Source organism: Podarcis gaigeae, assembly GCF_964106915.1.
Source record: "Podarcis gaigeae genome assembly, chromosome: 5".
In the NCBI taxonomy this organism is placed as follows: Eukaryota; Metazoa; Chordata; class Lepidosauria; order Squamata; family Lacertidae; genus Podarcis; species Podarcis gaigeae.
Genome location: NC_139681.1, coordinates 44026792 through 44047798, shown reverse-complemented (window position 1 = coordinate 44047798; position 21007 = coordinate 44026792). Strand labels below are relative to the sequence as shown.

The window sequence follows — 21007 nt, the reverse complement described above, 5'->3', positions numbered from 1 at the left end:
ATACAATTTTCAAATAATTGAAAAGGATGATATGGAACCAATGTGCAATAGATGCAAATTACTGATTTTGCAAATCCTAATAATAATTAGGATAATAATATAATTATAAATTATAATAATAATTATAAATAATGAAAAATATAGTGACATTTGTTCATACAGATTGAAGCTCCCAAATCTGATTTGTGATATATTAGATATAACAGTAAATAAAATCTAACAATTGAGTGGTTAATTTACTCTCATTTCCCCCCAAGTGAATTCATCCATCAAATAGCTACAGAGATCATCAACATTTGCTACTTTTTATGTCAAAACCTGAACAATGGGATTACATTGAGAGAGAATGAACCCAATACAATTTTATAGACTCTGAACACCTCGTTTTGCTGATTTAGACATAATGGGGAAGTATGCAAATAAGCCTGCATGGGCCCAAAGTGTGCACACTTCCCTCTCACACACTTGGCTTATTCTAATACATTATAGTTCTCTGAGTTTGGATGTCACTGGGAACTGTGGTTTGTTCGAAAGTGAAAGCACCCAATCTCTTCTTCGTGGGTCCCCAAAACATGAGGCTCAGACAGACTCATTAATGTAAGGAGAATACATGGAAGGTCACAGAAGTGAGCCTTAATGAGTGCCACACTGTGAACAGCTTCCCTGCGATTCACTACTGGTTCAGAAACAATCACAGCCTCATGCATGACATGCTCAAGACTCTTTGAAGTGCATAGGAATTGGATCATTGGCACAGAGCTGTATCTGATTTTAAAGCATTCCCAAGCTATGGGGGATAGAGTTTGATAACTCAACCCCACTTTTTACTAAATGCAAGGGAAAACCTAATTTCTGTATCTCCTGGTATGAGCAAGGCTGCGGCAGCAGAACAAAGAGACATGTTTCTGTGTAAAATTTTGAAAGATAAAGGCTGCATCTATGCATGTGAGAAATGGTCTTCTGCTTGCGCAACTGGACCTTGCCTTTCTCAGACTTCTGGGACCCCATATTTCGGGGTTGTGGGGTGAGAGCATATCTGAACTAAAAGCAAGACAATGAAATCTATCAACTTCCCTGCTGTCTTTACAAAAGCAAGGCCTGTGATTTATTAAGCATTTTGTCACATGCAGACTAATTTGCAATACAGTACACATTTCTCTCTATGGGCAGAGTTATCTGCTAGTGATTTAGAGTTGCTAAATACAGCTCTGGAGAATTGTTAGGAAACACAAGAGAAGTAGCAAAGCTGTCCTGAATTATTTTACTAAAATGGAACTGAATTAGCATACTCCATTTTCTGTATAATCTGTGTAGACAAAGGAATAGAATGCAAAATAAAAGCTCTGTTCTAATCACTGGTGTTGATACTGAACTGAACTCTTCGCAGGGGGTTCTTTAAAGTGCTTGGATATAGTTTTTCTATTTTAAAAAATAGTTCATTCGTAGCCCATCCTATCCCAAGGCCTATTAAGCCAAAGAGGATCCTAGTTGGGTTGGGTTATGTAGTCAGATGTGGGCCTTCACGGGTACCCCATTTTTTTCTTGCTCCAATGACAATTGTCCCTTGACTTCTCAACCCTAAAAGTTAACTATTTCCTGTGTCTTTGCCATTTTTTATTTCTATAATCTCCAATCCTGCAGCCACTCTGAAGTCATGGTTCACGTGATACATTTCTTCCACAATAGTTTCCATAATGCATAAGGACCATTCAATTTTTTCAGGGAATTTCATTCTTAGCTGAATGGTTGCAGTTACATTTTATTTTACTTGCTTTATTTAACAAAATTTATATACTACTTGATAGTTAAACACACAACACACACACACACTAAGCAGTTTGCTGTTGTATAGGGAACTGCTAATCATAAATAACTTCCCACAAAGAATGGCTCCCATAAGGGCCCATTTTTCACTATCACATCACAAATGTAACATATGTATTGAGTTAAAAGCCAATGTTCCCAAACTCAAAATCTTTTAAAAAATAAAATCTTAATGGAAAATTAATCAGGCTAATTTAATATGCTCTTGGTGCAGAATTTATTTTATTAAGCTTTTAATTTATGTCAGATTTTATCTTCAGTTGTTTTCTGGATACTGTATAGTTTCAACGTTTGTAGAAATAGGTTTGTAAACAAATACCAGGTATGCTTAATCAAGATATATGTGGGCTTTTCTATTGGAATCTATAATATACCCAAATTTCATTATATATTTGTTGATAGAACAAAGTTTTTATTTACCGAGGAAAAGAATATGAGCGCCGTGAAGATTTTGAAGCCAGGTTATTAACTCAGTTCCCTAATGCTGAGAAAATGAAGACAACGTCTCCTCCGGCAGAAAACATTAAGAACTCTCCAGCACAATGTATCCTTTAAATGTGCTCTATTGGTGTGATGGGGTCCCTTCAAAGAATCCACAGACACATTTCCTTTCCTATGTTGTTTTTGATAACTCTACTGTATGAATGTCCACTTAAGTTGAAATTTTACAGATACGTAATTTTAACAGTTTTATCATTACTGTTCTTAACACTGTAATTCAGATATTCAGTGCTTCACTGTAAAGCCAAAGCTTGATTTACCATCAAGATTTCACAAGCCGGTATCAGAGCAAATTTTAAGGTACAAATGTCTGGAATTTCACTGCACCTCATGTAGCAGATACTTGTGAAAGCTTCTGCCATAATAAATATTATAGTCTTTAAGTTGCCACAAGAATCTTTGTTGATTTTGCTGCAAAGGAATAACATGGTTACCTCTCTGGAAATAATTGCTCTTTATGGCTTAATAGGCTGTACCTGATTAAATAGATAACTTGATAAATTACCTGCTAAACTATATACCCACACCTTGAGCCAATCCTGTTCAGAAAGATGAAATATACACCAAGGACATATCATTAAATCAGGCATTACATTTTTCAGTGTGGTTCAAGCAGAAATGAATTTTGGACTGGACCCCTTCTCTTCTCTGCTCTCCCCTTACCCTGTTAAAAGCAATGCCTGTCCCAAATGGACTGCATGTGTGCTCAGGATCTCGCTTAACCTTTCATAGGCTCTCTGGGTTGACATTGCAATCTGAGCTACCCAAAGTTTCCAAAGTATTATGATGGACAACCTCCCATAGAAAGAATTAATTGCCACCAGGGTCCAAACTGAAGGAAACAGTTGCAGTTCATAATCATAGTTGTGGCTCTAACCGCAGGGTCTTTGGAGCCAAGGAGACATAAGCAACTACTCTACTTCATCCCATTCCCAAAATGTTTTAAAAGCAACATTTCACTAAGGTATTTATTACTTATTTGAAGGAGTCAGTGTGGTGTAGTATCTAGGCTCCAAATTCCCACGCAGCTGTGAAGCACACGTAAGTGACCTTGGGCCAGCCACACACACTTTATATAATCTGCTTTACAGATTGCTTAGTGTGGGGAGGAGATAGGAGATGAGAATTACACATGCTGCCCTGGTCTTTGTGAAATAAGGGCAGAATGAGATATATAAAGGTGCTTCTTAAGCCAAATGTGTAAATAGCATTTATTTGTGAATGTGCCAGAAGATCAATAAGTGTGAGCAGAGGAGCTGGTAATTTTCCTTGTGGCCCTGTATTTCTGTTATTATTTGCAAGTCTATTCTAAGCCTTTTATCATTTGTATCCAACCTTTTAATCAAAAGTTACTTTAATAACCTTTTATTCTGTTAGGACTGGAGCATGCATAGAGGTCACTTTAAATCACTCTGCAGCTGTCACTGTGTGGAGAGCAATTTCATGCAGCGGCTGGTGATTTAAAGCCACACAGTGGGTTCATTGTGTGCTGCAGTCCTCATTTTAATGTTCATGTGTGTTATGAGAAAATATGTATGCAATTGTGTGTCTTCCTTCTTTCAGTTTCTATAGGGTGAATGAGGTTCAGCGGTTTGAGTATTCACGGCCTGTTCGGAAAGGAGAGAAAAACCCGGACAACGAATTTGCGGTAATTTTTGCATGTTAAACTGAGATCCATAATAGCTATTTGGATTCCATTTAGTAATCTTGAAATAAATGCATGCATATTTTAGGAGACCAAAATTTTGTTCATGGATGTGAGTATTGTCTCTTAAAATGTTATATCCTTACTATAAGAAACAAAGAACACATCCACTTAGAAAATTCAGGTTTCGGTTACTGAAAGTTGACTTCATTAATGTAAACATTTTAGCCATGCAGATATAGATTTCTGTCTTATAGGCAGCAATAATATTTTCACAAAACCATATGGTTGATCTTTGAAGCTAGTCTTTTATGTTTCAAATCCTATATATCAGTGGGTGGAATTCAACTACATTTTTGCACAAACACAAGGATTAGCGCTAGTGCAAGGAGATCCACCCCATTTCTATCCCCCAGTCTACTTGAACAGATTTAGGGAGGAGAAGTGGATATTTTTTTCATTACACTAGAATAAATGCTTATGCTGATAGAAAATCTGCTTAGCACCATGTTGAATACAACCCACAATCTTGAAAGTTTTTTTTAAAAAACATAATGATAGATGTTATTAAATGATCACTAAACTCTCAATTTTTCTAAAGGCCAGATCCATATTATAGGGAGACCTTAAGCTGTGTAGTGTGTAGACCCTAGAGTTGATGCTTTCTAAGGGCCATATTGGGACGCAGGTGGTGCTGTGGGTTAAAGCCTCAGCGCCTAGGAGTTGCCGATCGAAAGGTCGGCGGTTCGAATCCCTGCGGCGGGGTGTGCTCCCGCTGCTCGGTCCCAGCGCCTGCCAACCTAGCAGTTCGAAAGCATCTCCAGGTGCAAGTAGATAAATAGGGACCACTTACCAGCGGGAAGGTAAACGGCGTTTCTGTCTGCGGCTCTGGCTCGCCAGAGCAGCGATGTCACGCTGGCCACGTGGCCTGGAAGTGTCTCCGGACAGCGCTGGCCCCTGGCCTCTTGAGTGAGATGGGCGCACAACCCCAGAGTCTGTCAAGACTGGCCCGTACGGGCAGGGGTACCTTTACCTTTACCTTTTTAAGGGCCATATTGCAGATGGCCTTGAATGCATATTTACATGGCGGGGGAGGGGGGAAAACCCTTTCCTCCCCTTCTGTGGTCCTGAGGAAAATCCATCTTCAGAAGCTTATATTTGCTTTGGGGATAAATTCCCATTGGCATTGTTGGAGTTTCTCCAAAATTTTCTCCCTTCAGACAAGGAATTTTCCTCAGGACTGTAGTAGGGGAAGAAAAGATTAAACTTCCTCTCCATTTCAGCTGGCAGCTCTGATCCCATTCATTATCAACCTTGCCTCACCTGATGCAATTTGCTGAGTTCTTTCATTCCCAGTCAGCATTGGCTAATGGTTTGGGGTGGTAGGAGTTGTAGTCCAACAACACCTTAAGGGAAACAGGTTCCCCACCTATGATTTTGGGCTATGACCTTGATGAGCCCAAAGGAGTTCATCTTCTACAAAGTAGATAGGAGTTGTGAAAACTTTCAACAGTTACCAGCTTCCATGTTAGGAGAACAGAATATGCTCTGCTGTCCCATCTTCGGTAATGTACTGAAAATCATATTACACAGCTATTTATCCAAAGTAATAAAAGTGACAAGATAACAAGAATTGCAAAAACAGATTGCAATGCACCCAAGGCACATGCATGCAAGCACATGTGTGCACATAAAGAGATTCACAGCGAAGAAACATAAAGTTGATCTAGTATGGTAGATGGAAGAGTACTCCTCCAGCTCATACAGGCAATCCATGAGATTTCTTTTGGTGCATTAAAAAAAGCCAACTTTGTAGTATCTGTATACTTACAGCTAGGCTTTTTGTGATAATGGAGATATAAATGATGGGTTAGGATAAAGCCTATCAATCTGCTAACATTCTACTTCAAATCTTTTCTCTTAAATTTGCAGAATATGTGGATTGAGAGAACCATTTATGTGACAGGATATAAATTACCTGGGATTTTAAGATGGTTTGAAGTCAAATCAGTTTTTATGGTAAGATCAATTCAGAAGATTTTTACTGAGGTCACTTAATCACATGGCTGCTATTTTTTTATTTAAAAACTGAACGTGTACAGTTTGCTGATCTTATATTATATGAATACTGCTTCTGATGTTGATGCTATGGCTTAAGTTCCTGCCCTTCTGCTTCAGGAACCTTTGGCATGGTACATTGTGGTCCTCCTGATCACCATAATATGGTTGACACCACTGGTTAATTTCTTCGTACCATGGCAAATCCAATCTCATTGTAGTGGGTTCAACAGTGAACTTCAAATAAGTCATAAATATTTTCTATCTATTATTTTCTAGCAACTGAGGACCAATAGTCCCATACAACACAGTTTGAACAATTATCACAAAAAGTCCTCCTCAGCTTCAGCTTTGGAGACCCTGGTGTGATATAACACTTCCCTTTATGCATTTTATTGCATTGTGTGTGATTTGTGTAGTCTCCTTAATTAGAGATGCATGTTGATGTTTATTTTAAGAAATTTATTAATTAAAAACACAAACTAGGCAGTTGTAAAAGCCAGCACCGACGTCTTATTCCTGCAGCATTAAGTCACTTATTTACTTGTTAAATTTGCAGCTATTCCAACCTTTTCAGTGACATCTTAATAAGAAATGTATTCACACAACTCTAAAATGTTTTGCTGGTGTAAATATTACTAACAAAGGGGACATTTTTTCTATATCTGGAACATACCTTATTAGCTCCTTGTTCTTTCCCATAGTATTTTTAGATGAAAACATGTAAATGAAAAGTGACTATACTTTTCAGAATATAATACACAGCCATCCCCACCTCTTACATGCTTATGTGTGACTGTGTATATATGCGTGACGCTAGGAAATAATATTAATATGTGGTTGCGTGTGAGTCAATCACGCGGTAGTGGGGAGATGCCTGTAATTCAATTCATACCCTGAAATGGCAGAAGAGATAGGGGGAGTCCTCATGGCTTTGAGGAGACACTCCCAGGAGCCCGAAGAGGACATCAGAGAGGGCGGAGGACGTCCCAAAGAGCCTAGAAGTGCACCAGGGCTTTGTTTACATACTCAGTCTCTGCGGCTAACAGCTGATGTGTGGGGTAGCAAGGTTCATTCATTCATCCATTCATTATATTTTCATGCCACTTTCCCACACAATCATGCTCAGAACGGCTTACAGCAAAGAATCAGGGATGTATTTCAAACAAACACTACTAAAACAATTTCATAGTAAGATAGCTAAACAACAAATATAGTAACCTTCCAGAAAAAAAGACATTCCAATACTATAAATATAACAAAATTACTTAAACAACATGCAACACCCAGTGCAAAAAAAAAACAAGGGAGCTGCACAGTTTCACCTTAAACCTACAAACAGCCCTCCCATGATGTTGTTCAGTGTCCCTCTCCTGTAGCAGATTGGTATGTGGCAAAGGTGGGAGTGGTTGGAAACACCTCTCCCTTGATGGTAGGTTGGGAGCAGAGGGAAGAATGTTGAGCAGTCAGTTATTATAATAATTTATTGCAAGCGTTTTATGCTTAAATTTAAAACTCTGCTAATTCCAAGCTGACACCAGCCACCTGTCTATATTTCTTTGTAGCTCAAAGAAGGGGAGTGGGGAGTATTAACATATAATTTCATATGACTACACACACATTATGCTGTCCAGGTTAATTTGTTTGCATTTGCAATGAAGAGAGAGGTAAGGATTCAGATAAACATTGACTTGAAAGTTTGAACACAGACAGATTTACATTGTAATAAATCAAGACATAAGCAAACAGCAGAAGAAACTTGCCATTTGCTATGCTTAGTGTAAGGAAATCAAATATTAAATACCAGAAGTCTTTACCAAGGCACTCTTAAACTTTTAGCCATGGCATTCGTAGACAGTACTGTCTGATTCAGAGATGACTTCTCCTTGATATCAAACATTCGTTTCAGAAATGTGCTGTTTGAGAAAGAAGTAGAAGACAGCTTAGCTTCAGTTGGCTGAAAATGTGTGATCTCTTTATAATATCTGTGTTGATGGATTAAATAAGATCATTTAATACCCAGAAATACCGTTGCAATGCCAAATGATCCCTCAAATCTTATGATACTACAGTTAAACAAAGTCTGTGGATTTAAAAGAACAAGGTATCCAGAGAACATTGGTGGGTCAGATACATATATTTTTATTCACAGTATTGTGATTCATCACACTGATTCAGGTACCACGTGAGTTTAGACAGTTTTTATATTTTTCCACTAACCTGGAAAAGGTTGTCTGGTTCCAGAAGGTATCCATTACTCTTAGTCATGATAAGGAGGGCAGGAAGCGCTGACAGAATTAGGCAATATAAGGCAAGGTGATACGGCAAGTACTACAGTTCTAGAGGGCTGGAAGACTTTGAGTGAAAGAAACAGCTGGCAAAACCAAGCAGGATTACACTGAATAAAACTCACAGGAGAGGGAACCAAGAGCAATAAAGAGGAGCTGGGTCAAAGAAACTAGGAAATCAGCAGAAGTCAATAATCAGAGATGGTTCTGTAGCTACATAAGTTGTTGCTCAAGATAATGTATAAGTATAGGACATTTAATAAATCTTTTGAGCCCAGGATCTCATGCAAATTTAATGGAGATAGTCAGGAACCCCAAGACTGCTGGCTCAGATTGGTGAAATTTAAGGGACACGGGTGGCTCTGTGATCTAAACCACAAAGCCTAGGGCTTGCTGATCAGAAGGTTGGTGGTTCGAACCCCCGTGACAATTCGAAAACTCTTCAAAGTTCAAGTAGATAAATAGGTACTGCTCCAATGGGAAGGTAAACGGCGTTTCCCTGCGCTGCTCTGGTTTCGCCAGAAGCGGCTTAGTCATGCTGGCCACATGACCTAGAAAAACTGTCTGCGGACAAACACCGGCTCCCTCGGCCTGTAAAGCAAGATGAGTGCCGCAACCCCAGAGTCGTCTGCAACTGGACTTAACTGTCAGGGGTCCTTTACCTTTACCTTTAAGCATGTAAGAATCGCCCTTCTGGATCAGACCAGAGGCCCATCTAATCCAGCATATTATTCTTGGCCTTGCCCGTGGAAACATTTTACTTTCTTCATATATTATTGTTTGGTCGTAAACCACTTCTGTTGATAGATACAACTTTATGCTAGAACTCCCTGAGAGCTCAAGGTCAGGTTGAACCCTGGAACACTATACTGACCTTCCCCAAAGAAGGATCAATTCTATGGGGCTGTTCAGATGTGAGTCCTCACGTTTACACTGAATGCATGAGGCATGGGTGGGATCACATGCAGTAGCCATGGCCGCATGTTCAGTATGGAGAAGGGGCTATGTACATATATGCACAGCTCCTCCATTTAAGCAGGAAGCTGGTCAAGGTGCCAAACTCATAACTGTTGTGAAGTGTGGCCAGCAAGATGGCAGCAGCATTGGGCGTGCGGCCAGCAAGCTCAGTCCTGCTTACCTCCCAACCATTCATTGAACTCATTAACCCTTTTGTCCGAACAGCTTTTTCATTAGTCATTCCGTCTTCCCCTCTCTCTGGTTTGCCAGTATAGGTCTTCCTAAAAAACCTGATGAAGTGAGAGAAAGGATAAGATTAAAGTTAATTACATGGAAGTACAATTAGCATGACTAGGCATTGTAATGAACCTGGCAATGGTGAGAACCAGCCTTTGGGTGGTGTTTATTGGGAGACATGTCGGAATTCTAATTGTGCACATGCCCCAGTATTACTGAAAACAATGGGTGTTGACCAGGATTATGTGAAATACTCTGTTCATGTTCTTACAATGGCTGATGTTTATGTACAGTGTCTAGTCAACATATTTAACCGCAGCATTTTTATCTGTATAGTAACGTATTTCTTTGTTATTTTTGAAGATGCAGCAGACAAATTAAATCTGTCTGTCTATCTACGTAGCTTTGTTCTGACCAACACTATTGAGCACACTAGAAGCAGCATTCACTTGGAAGGACAGCGTGCAAGGCTTTACTCATTCTGTAACTCAATTTATGCCCCATACTGACCACATTTAAAAGTCAACGGTGTCAGATGCAGCAGTGAGGAGCAGAGATTTGTTTGGCAAATGCAACAGAACTGTTTGTCATATTACTTTGCATTCCAAAATAATGCACAAAACACACTTTAAAAAATGATAATTAAGGCAAGTTAGATGTAATCAGAGTGCAGGTGTAGGAGTGACAGTTAGAAAGATTTGATTATAAGTGCCTTTCAGAAATGCGTTATGTTACTGATAGGTAGACAGAAGTGTTCTTATGTAAAGTTTATGCAAATGAGTGTAATCAAATACAGACTTGCATTTTTTTACACATTCCAATTAACCCCTTTATATTCTCTCATAGTATTTGTTTGATTTTTTAAAACAGTCATTGGTGACATGGGCAGAACCCCCTTTTGATTCTTACAATAGGGTTTTGACCAAATCATTTCTTCCCTGCTTTTCAGCTGCTTTGCAAACCACTTTAGAAATTCTTTAGTGTTTCAAACATCACCTGGCATAATGCACCTCAATAGGAAAAGAGTACAGCCTTGTGGCTCTTTAGAGGTGGGAGGAAATAGACCTACCCAGGTGCAACTTAGATAGGTCTATAGAGCTGCAAAATTGAAAAAAACTCTATTAGCATGGCAAGCATTTTAAATACAAGTCACATTGTTAACAGGTGAATGTAGTCAAGGGTCATAAGACATTTATTTGGAGGCTGATATGACGGTGGGATTTGGCTCAGCTAAGTAATAGCATTGTAATGTGATTTAAGATTAAACAGATTGATGTAATGCATTTGCTTTTTAGCTGCCATGAGTCTTAGGTGGACCAGGCTGTATATCTTAATAAATTGGGTGGTGTTGCTGTTTAAAGTGCAGGCCCATGCAGAACTTGTCAGAGGCCCAGCCAAGAGTCCTATTAGAATAAAGTTATAAACTCAAGCAAAAAAGCAGCCGGTGCCTGGTGGAAAGTGTCCCCGGCTGCCCCCTCCCCCTGCAGGGCCTGTTTGAGTGAATACCTGCATAAGCAAATGCAAATGTTATATGTGGATCAAGGCTTAATGTGTGCTCATTCTGGTGTTTTAAGAATGATAAGAATATCAGTTCTTGTTCTCATTGCTGAAATGAAACTATAGTAACATTATTCTACTTTGAAATCAGTTGACAGTTGAATTTAGGCCAATATGTAATTATTTTTCTAATGATTTCTGTGTTTGTGTGCTATTGTCTCAGGTTGAAATCAGCCCACTTGAAAATGCAATTGAAACCATGCAATTAACAAATGACAAAATCAACAATATGGTTCAGCAACATTTGAGTGATCCGAACCTGCCTATTAATCCTTTGTCAATGCTGCTAAATGGCATTGTAGATCCTGCGGTTATGGGTGGCTTCACCAACTATGAAAAGGTATGTTCATTCAGTGTTCTCTGTGTAACCATGTTGGCTCTCCTGCGATGAGAAACCTAGAACTTATATATACTAAAAGTGTATATTTGTCTTTTACTAAAAGATATTTGTCTTTTCTAGGAATCATTCCAAGTATGCAAATACTTCTGAAAATAGGCCTCTTGTAACAATCTTTTTGAGGGAAGGGACAGAATGCCAATCCACCCCTCTCAGAATCACTGAAGCTGGGGTCCAACAACCACCCACATTGAATAAGCATCAATTGGGGCAGCATCTGTGGTTTATTTCTGTTCAAGCTTTCTGAGATCCAACATGAGGCCTTTTTCGGCTGCCCACAGCAGCATTTGATGTCCCTCCCAGCCCTTGTTCTGCCTTCTCAAACCTGGGTCATAAAGGTGCTGTACTTTGGGAAGGAGGTGTGAAGGCTCTGACAGGTTCCTAGAGTCCTCCCTCCTCCTTCCCAAAGCCTAGTTAGCACTTTCCCAGCTTGGGGGAAGAAGATTGAGGGGCTCTAGGATCCTGCCAGAGCCTCGCACCTCCTTTCCAAACTCTGAAACTACACAGCTTACCTGGCTTTGAGTAGGCAGCATGAGGACTCGGGGAAGTGTCCAATTTTGGCTTTGCTTCCCTCCACTCCTGTTTGTGCTATCGAATTCTGTACAGTGGTACCTTGATTCTCGAACAGCTTAGTTGTCAAACAAATCGGCTCCCGAACGCCGCAAAACCAGAAGTAAGTGTTCTGGTTTGCAAATGTTTTTCGGAAGCTGAACGTCATGCGCTGCTTCTGCTTGAATGCAGGAAGCTCCTGCAGCCAGTCGGAAGCCACGCCTTTGTTTTCAAATGGTTTCGGGAGTCAAATGGACTCCCGGAACAGATTAAGTTTGAGAACCAAGGTATCACTGTACTGGCACACCCTTCTCAGCTCCTTGGTTCCCACACACTAGTGAAAGCCAGTAAGCACAGAAAACACACTTGCGCACCTATGTGCCTATTTCAGCATTGCTACTTTTCTGCATATCACTTCCAGTTTGAAAAGTTCATATTCTAATGAAAATGGCTAAATAAGTATTTTCACTTTTTATCAGTTCTTCTACATTGTCAAATGTATTATTTCTTCTGTAAAATGACATTTTTTCCCCTTAGGCTTTTTTTACTGAAAAATATGTGTATGACCATCCAGAAGATCATGAAAAAATTGAAAAATTGAAGGACCTAATCGCATGGCAGGTAAATCACGTCGTCAAGGAACCAAGTGGCATTCAAAGGCAGCCCGCTGTCATTTTTGACAAAACTCAGGCATCAAAGAATTCACTCCAGTGTATATGTTTCTATGGCATTTCAAATGCCTTGAAACAGGAGTTAAAGTTCATCTTTCTGTGTCTGACATAGTTTGTCATTTTATACTCCCAAATGTGACTAGCACTATTAACCCACAATTTTATCTCCTGCTGTTAAGTTCACAATTTAAAGATCTGAGAGCACTGGAACTTTCAGCTTAGAAACTATCATAGTATAGTTTAGTTCAGTGTGGCATTTCCTCCCAGCTGGGACTGATTTACCTCTAGGGGCAAAAGAAGAAGAAAAGGTAAGTGATAGGTATGGTAGCTTAAAAGTTCTGCTGTAAATACTCACTCTGGAGCACTGCAGGATGGCTGGACCAGACTAAAGATTCACATTCAATCTGAAATTCTTATTTTATGCCAAGGGTGTGCTAGATGCAGAACAAAGTTATGGGATGGAGACTTAAGCATTAGGGACTGATAGCTGGAGTGGGGCAGATGTATGGCCTTGAGGTTTTTCCTAGAACTGTGGTGTATTTATGAAATAAATTAATAAAAAACACTCTGTTGTACTTTAGCTAGTTTGCTCCACATGGAATAATCCAAGCGTTCCTTAGGATGCAGCCATGTGAATGAAGTAACTTCAAATCTAGTGCATCTTTGTTTACACCCCCTGCTCAAGACAGTATTTTAAATAAACACAACGTCAGGCTTTTTCAGCCAGACATATGCCCAAATCACCTCTGGGAAGCAGAAACTGGAATCATGGATGCCCAGTCAGCCGATATTTCTTTCATGTATCTGTATCTATTTGAGTTGGTCCCTGTGACGGAAAATGGAATTGGTAACCATCACAACTGACCCTAACAAAGAGAGGAAAGGAAAAAGCACTGCCTCTTACCTACCTAGATTAAGACTAGGATAGTTCTGAAACTCCTGTTTTCATCTGCTCAATTGTGTATATAAAGAAGAGGATTCCGTAAGATGTTCCTCTCATTCACCTTGCAAGACTATGAAGAAAAATAGTATTAATTATAGAAAATTGTGCAGCACTACCTTTTTTGGATCTCTCTCTTTTTAATTGTGAAGCTCAAGTACAGTAGTCTTTTTTTTTGTTTGTTAAGGATTGCTGTTATTACTGTCAAATGCTGAATGTATTAGGGAGGAAAACTAGAAAGCTCATTCCAGCATCTGTCGTATAGTTATATGCAAATATTGTGTGTTTGGCCTCAGGATAATTTTATGATGCATTTCACAGATGTGACTGACTGCTTTTTTTAAAACAACAACAACAACAACACTGCTACATTCATGTTGTTTTATATTCAGTTGTGTCCTTATTATAAGAGGAATAATTTAAATTTCCAGAGGCCTATATTTTAGATTTTGAAGAAAGCTAAGATATAATATTCAGAAATTCTCTATGGACCATGAAAGTATTGCTGAACAAAAACTCGTGTGGTCCTCTGAAATTCTATTGATTCCCCCACCCTGGTAAGCTTTTACAACAGATTGGATTTTAGGAGTTTTCATTCCTACAGAGAAAAATAATTTGTTCCCGGGAGACTAACTTAATGTCAGCACTGTGTCATTGCCCCTAATAACTATGTTAAAAATGAAGTTTAATGGTGCTCATGGACACACTGTTTACCCAGAAGAGAATTAGCGTGCTAGCAAAATTTGTATATTATTGCAAGGTTGCATATTTAACAATACACATTTATTTTAATACAGATGCACATCATTTCCACCTCTCTTGTGCATTTCCATGTTTTCTTGCTTAAAGCTAAGAAACATAAACCAACCAGATTAATAGAAGCAAACTTTCCCCCCCCCTGATATTGCTGCTGCTAGGAAGACACGGAGATGAGTTTTAAATGCCACATCAGAGTGTCCAGAATTAAACCTTTCTGTAAATTATTTCATTTGTTCCAGAAGGCAAAAAGTGCCATTTAATTAGTTTAATTAATTAAATTAATAGGTGGATTCACAAAAATGTGACAAAATGCCATGGCATCCCCCCACCCCACCCCAAAGATATGAATACATTCCTTCGCATGATTCCCATCCACACGCTTTGCCCAAAAGCAAGGGGAAGTTACAACCAAGCAGTGCATCAGTGGCCATTTCCAGCACCAACTGCATGGAGCATGCGAACCATTTGAGCAGGAAGAACTTCAAATAAATGCTTAAGTAAAGATGTGGTTATCTGATATGGCAAAAAGCCCAGTGTAGTTCAGTGCCTATCGTGGTGCTGCCTTGGCAGCACTACCTCAATGGCTTCCTCCACCTGAGGCAGCTGCTTCTCTCTGCCTCATGGATGGACCGGGCCTGTCAAGGACTGACAGCACTGGCTCTCCCCACTGATTTAATCTTGTGGTCTCCAAGGAAGAAAAGGTGAATGCTTTCTTCAAACCTCTACTCCTCCTCAATGCGAGGTGTTGCCAGAGTTCTCTCCTTATTATAAGCTTCATATTTTTGCCTGTGACTGAGAGAGAGCATGCACAGTATGGGAAGGGCTTTCTGATAGGTAGGGAGTTAACAATCCTTTGGCTACACCCTGGCTGAGGTTTACATTCAGTTGGTTTATTTGAACCAGGATCTATTCCAGAGCCGAATTAGACCCTGAGGCCACCAGTTGCCTTTTTCTGACCAGTGCACCTGGCTCTTTCCACTGTAACATAAGCAAACAACGGCCCCAAAATCCTAAATCATGCGATTTTCAATGTAAATGACAATAGTGCAACATTTTTCATGATTGTCCAGTGCACCAACGTGTTGATATTGCTTTAGCAGATATATTCCATGATAATTTTCTGAAGTGGGCTGCATCACTTATGTCACATTCCATCATTTATCATATTTTAAACCCATAAAAGTCAGGAATGACCCTGCAGCAAATACGTTAGGAAAGCTAGCTTCTCTTGTGGCTTATCTTTCCCTGGTCAAAAATAACACAACTGTGGTTCCCTGTATTTAATTGCCATATGGAAGATAGCTGGAAGTTGCTCTTTGGTGATTAACAAAAAATATGCTTCATTAGTTCTAATCAAAGTGGCAATTTTAATGTTTATTTTTTTCCGCTGCCAAGGACAAATCCATATGGGCTATAAATACCCGTGGCTACAGTTGAAATATTGTGCTTCTTTGGTCTTTTCCTTCAAAAGTGCCAAGAGAAGCAGCAGCTGTGTGCTGCTAAATGTCAAGAAAACAAATTTTATTCAGGATTTCATCCTGACAAGATTCATTGAATTTGTATAAAATGCAGTTCAGTTATATTGTCTTCCATACTTGTAAATCTTCTAATTTAGATGGATGTTCAGCGATGTTGGGGGGGGGATCTGTTTTTAATCAGTATTATGGTTTAATTATGAATTATTAAGCAGAAGCCTCTTAGCTTGATTGCTGTGGAGAATATCAAACTCCAAAACTGTGTATCTTGGTAAAAGATTTCAACCCCCACCCACTTTTAAGTTTGAGGGAGAAGAGACTAATAGGAGGTCTATAGCTTTGGGAATGAAATATCACCCTTAAAACATTTTAAAGGTCAGTCACATCTCCACACTACGAGCTAATTATGTAATCTTACCTTGGCATGGGTATTTTTTGACAGCAGCCCTTCACATAAATGATTATTTTCAATTATACAAAAGGAATAATTTTGCCTTTTCTCATCTCTATCTCTCCCTCTTCTAAAATATTGGAAAACCAATTTCCAATTAGAAATTTAGGTTTAGCATTGAACACATAGTTTTCTACATTTTATTAACAAATACTGATGTGCACAAAATGCAGTAGAGTATTTTGTTTTGTTTTTCAGTGTGGTGCAAAGGGTCATAAATAGCATTTGTTAACCAGAAGCAGGCTTTGTTTGTTTCCGACTATTTATTCTCTGGAAATCTGTTGGAGCTGACATTAATAGTGTAGCTTGAGTGTCGGCATTCATCAGCATGCTAATTTAAGGCGTGGTATGCCTTGGTATTCTTTTGAGCATAATGTAAATGGAATATTTATTCATCCTGATTAATTTAGCTGTGCATCTCAAAATGTGATGACTCCATTTATTTCAAAAGACAAAGAACTGAACAAGAACATGCCCAAACTGTAAATATCTGGGTGTTTGTAGGTTTTTTTGACTAACCACATTAGCAACTGCACAGACTTGCACAAACTCATTTTCCCCCTAAGAGTCACTGGAGGCAAAAGTGAGATTGTGCATGTTCTTGTATAGTTTTCCAAGGTGTTACAATTCCACAGCACCTTATATGTTAAGATGAAATTCCTGTTTTGCTCCTTTTTTGTTCTTTTGACACAAGACCAGAAAATTAATGGAAATATAAATTTCTGTTTCAGATACCATTCCTGACAGAAGGTATCCGAATTCATGGAGATAAAGTCACAGAAGCACTTAGGCCATTTCATGAGAGGATGGAAGCCTGTTTTAAGCAACTGAAAGAAAAAGTTGAAAAGCAATATGGTGTCAGGAGTCTTGTAAGTAGTTCTCGTAAAATATCGGTTTTAGAATGGGAAATGTAAATAATGTTAAACCTTTTGTTTCCCTGCAGATTCTGCACTATTATAGGGGCTCTGAGGCAGAATAGGTCTCGCTCATCTCAGAGGATGCTCTGTTTTAAACCCAGTTCCATTTCTATTTAATATGACAAAATCGATGGTACAGTCAAGTGAAATTCAGTGTTTTATTAAAATATGCATAAAAGTAAGACAGAAGTTGTGAACAGGCTTTCACACAGGTGTACTCAACATAAGCAGAGCCATAATGGATCAGATCAAAGACTTTGTCCAGCATCCTGTTCACCCACTGGCCAAACAGATGGGAGACCTGAAAGTAGGGCATGAACACAACTGCTTTCCTTCCACTTGTACATACTGCCTCTGAGGTAGGCAATACACAGCCCTTATGACTAGAAGCCGTTGATAGTTTTACCCTCCGTGGATTGGTCTAAACTCATTACTACAACCACAAATTTCATAGTTTAACTCCTGCACTGTGTGAAGAAGTACTTATTTTGTTCCTCCTGAATCTTCCAACATTCAGCTTTAGCGGATGGCCTAAATTCTAGTATTTTGAGAGTATCAAAACAACTCAATTAAAGATTTGGCGATAGCCATGTCATGATAATCCGTTGTAGCAAAAACAACAGAGGCTCGTAAAATCTTAACATCTTTTCAGTTTATTGTGGCATAAATGTTCCTGGGTTAGGACAGTCTTTAGTCTGATAAAGTCTTTAATTGGCAGGCGTATGCATATGTTTATATGTTTGCATATTATATATTTACATTTAAATGGGTCAAAAGAGAAATATATACATAGTGGGACCAAAAGACCAGTAGTAAGCAATAGATTTGTCATATTTCTGTGCTGAGCCAAATCTATTTAACAGGGCTAGGCAATGTGTAGCCCTGCAAATGTTGTTGGGTTCCAACTCCTATCAGCCCCAGGCAGCAAGGCCAGTCACCAGGGATGCTGGGAGTTGTTGTCCAATGACATCTGATGACCCCAGGTTCCCCTGAGTAAGTTCAGAGCAGAAGCAGCTCACAGTGTGGGGTGAAGCTGTTATGCTAGCCTCCCAACAGGTGGTTCACTGTTGCTTAATCGGAGGGAGATGGGAAGGCTGCAGGGGGATCAGGGCAAGAGCATGTCAACCTTCCCACTGTCTTATCCATGTCCCTTCCCGAGACTTGTCTGCTGGGAAGCTAGCATAACATTAAGAAATGGACAATTATGTTCTGTAGTGAGATAGGTAACCCCAATTTCAGCTGGGTCCAAATAAATAAATAATGGTTAAGCAATTTCATGCTGGAATGTTCCTTTGAAGTTTCTTCGTTGAAGTATAGTTTGAAGTCAGGAGTGCTTGCAGGAGACATTTCAGTATTCTGTGAAAAGATTAGTATACATAACAACATTTTCAAGTATTTAAGAGTGACCAAATATAAACCCTAAGAGGTAACCAGAAAGGTTAGATTTTACAGTATACTTTCCAGGTTCACTGTGAGAGACCTGCTTGGTTTAAAATCAAGATAGTATGCATTTTTTTTACAATTTTGTCATGAGATTAAATCCTCAGGTGGTATCCGACACCTTTTTGAAGCATCCATCCTTTGAAGTCAAAGGCAGGTATCAAGGAATAAAATTTGTGAAATATCATTTCCAGGGGTTAGCATTATATCTGCATCAGGCCTATTTGAGAGGCTTTATTGGTTTTATGCTTTGGGCGTTAACTAAGTAAAACTCCTTATATTGGTCTTGGATGTTTTGTTTGGAATAGCTGCATATTTGAAATGGAATTTATAATGCACTAAAAAACAACAACATAGAAGTGCTCATGTAATTTATTCCCCCTTCCACACTTTATGATGAAACAAATATATATGCACTCCAAAATTTATCAAAAAATGTATAACTGTAAATCTTGAGTGTACAAGCTCAATATTGCTCTCTCTGCTTTTGTCATTGTGACATATGTTGTGTATTTGGTCCCACACAGAGGAGTAGATTTTTCAAGCTTTATTAACCACACAAATCATGTATGAACACTGAAGCTAGGCAAAATAATGAGACCCTCCTGTCATTTAAGAGATACATTATCGTCACAATTGGTATAATTTGTGTCCAAGTATGCAATTAGAAATTGCTTAAGTCTCACTAATGTCTTGCTGCACACAACTTGATTGTATAGTTTTGTTTCTTTCCTTTTTTGAAAATCGAAAAACAAGCTTCCCTTATAGCGGTATCAGCCATGCTGGATGGGCTGCTTATCAAAATTGGAAACCCATTTCTATTACGTATTCTTTAAATATAGAGCTTAATTCATTACTGTGCATAATTCATAGTGAGTAGAGCAGTCAACAATGTTTAATCTTATTAAAACCTACATAACCTTTGGAGTGCCACCTCAGGTGGCAGATACAGGTCTGAGCAACACAGTGCTTGCTGCCACTGCCACTGCCACCTGCCACAGGTGCGGGGGGGGGGCAGCAAAGCTAGCAGTAAGGCCTGGAGCTGCCATCTGAAGTGACTGCTCCTCTCTAGCCTCCTTTTCTCCCCCCCCTTCCCCCCAGGTCATCTCTAGGTAGCTGTGAAGAGGAAGGAAGGAAGGGGCAGGAGGCTGCCTCAAGTGGCAATATGTCCTGGGCCAGCCCTACATGTTGGAATATCTCTCTTTCTTACAACTTGAAAACATTGGAAAAGCCACGAGAAAGCATATAAAATTACTGCCCTAGATGATAATGTGCTCCCTGTGAGAAGAGAGACGTTGATATAAGCCCTGTTTATATGTCATTTGTTTCAGTAGAACATTTTAACATATTCTGGTATTTGACTGCTATGCTTATATCCAGATATTATCTTCTCAGCCTCACACAGATCTGCAGCTCAGCTCTGTCAGAATGCATAGTGTTTTATCACTTCTGTCTGTCTTCGTGCAGCACCAGCCTCCTACTAGTTGGCAGGGCGGAAAATCTACCTGTGATCAAACAGCATGGGGTTCCTATTTTTGTTGGCAGAATTCAATTATTTTGTGCATATATTAGTTATTAATGGGTAACAAACCTTGAATAAATATTCAGAACTGTAAATTCTGCCTTTCTTGTTTCTTCCATCTGTGAAACTAGATTTGTGTGCCTCAGTACTAATATGTGTGCTTCTGTAAAGTCATTTATTTTGCCAGATTGACTGGGGTTCTCCCTGTGAGGTAGTAAGAATCGGGTGTGTTGGTGGTATTCCAGGCTCCCTACAGGGTGAGAGCCTGATGGTGAGGAAAAGATAAATCTCCATATTGTTGGGGGGGGGGGGGAGTTGTGGATTTAGGAGTAGTTGTTGGTTTTTTTGGTTTTGAGTGTAGAATTCATATTGTATTTCTTATATTGATTCCTTTTTGATGAAATATATAAACCACTTAGAGAGTTTTGTTGAAATAGAAAGTGGTATATAAATTAACTAGATAAAATAAATAAACATCTTTATCTATTTCAGTTGTTTAAAGCAACGTGGCTAACTTTTGGCCCTTCACATGTTGCTGAACTACAATTCCCATCATCCCTGATCATTGGCCACACTGGGTGTAGTTGATGAGAGTTGTAGTTCAGCAACATCTGAACCAGGCTAGCCACTCTAGTTAAAAGGCTACATATACATGTGAATGAATGATAGCATTATAATTTCTGTGGCCTTGAATAATATAATTTTATTTCAAAATACCTTTCCTCAAGAAAAACGTTTTCACTCTTCTGAATGAAATGAATGACACCTAAATAAAAGTACATCTTTTATAACATTCATGTATTTGGAAGTGTTCTGGCA

At 39.1% G+C, this 21007-nt stretch overlaps 1 protein-coding gene across 4 annotated transcripts in view; it reads left to right on the top strand.

Annotated features, from left to right (window-relative positions):
- Positions 1 to 21007, top strand: part of DOCK1 (dedicator of cytokinesis 1) — a 371865-nt gene that overhangs the window by 329264 nt on the left and 21594 nt on the right. For all 4 annotated transcript variants that reach the window (XM_083740981.1, XM_083740979.1, XM_083740982.1 and 1 more), the window contains exons 41-47: positions 2227 to 2368; positions 2547 to 2625; positions 3889 to 3973; positions 5903 to 5989; positions 11231 to 11407; positions 12551 to 12634; positions 17041 to 17178. In XM_083740981.1, the coding sequence (XP_083597107.1) occupies positions 2227 to 2368; positions 2547 to 2625; positions 3889 to 3973; positions 5903 to 5989; positions 11231 to 11407; positions 12551 to 12634; positions 17041 to 17178 (792 nt within the window). The remainder of the gene's footprint in view (positions 1 to 2226; positions 2369 to 2546; positions 2626 to 3888; positions 3974 to 5902; positions 5990 to 11230; positions 11408 to 12550; positions 12635 to 17040; positions 17179 to 21007) is intronic.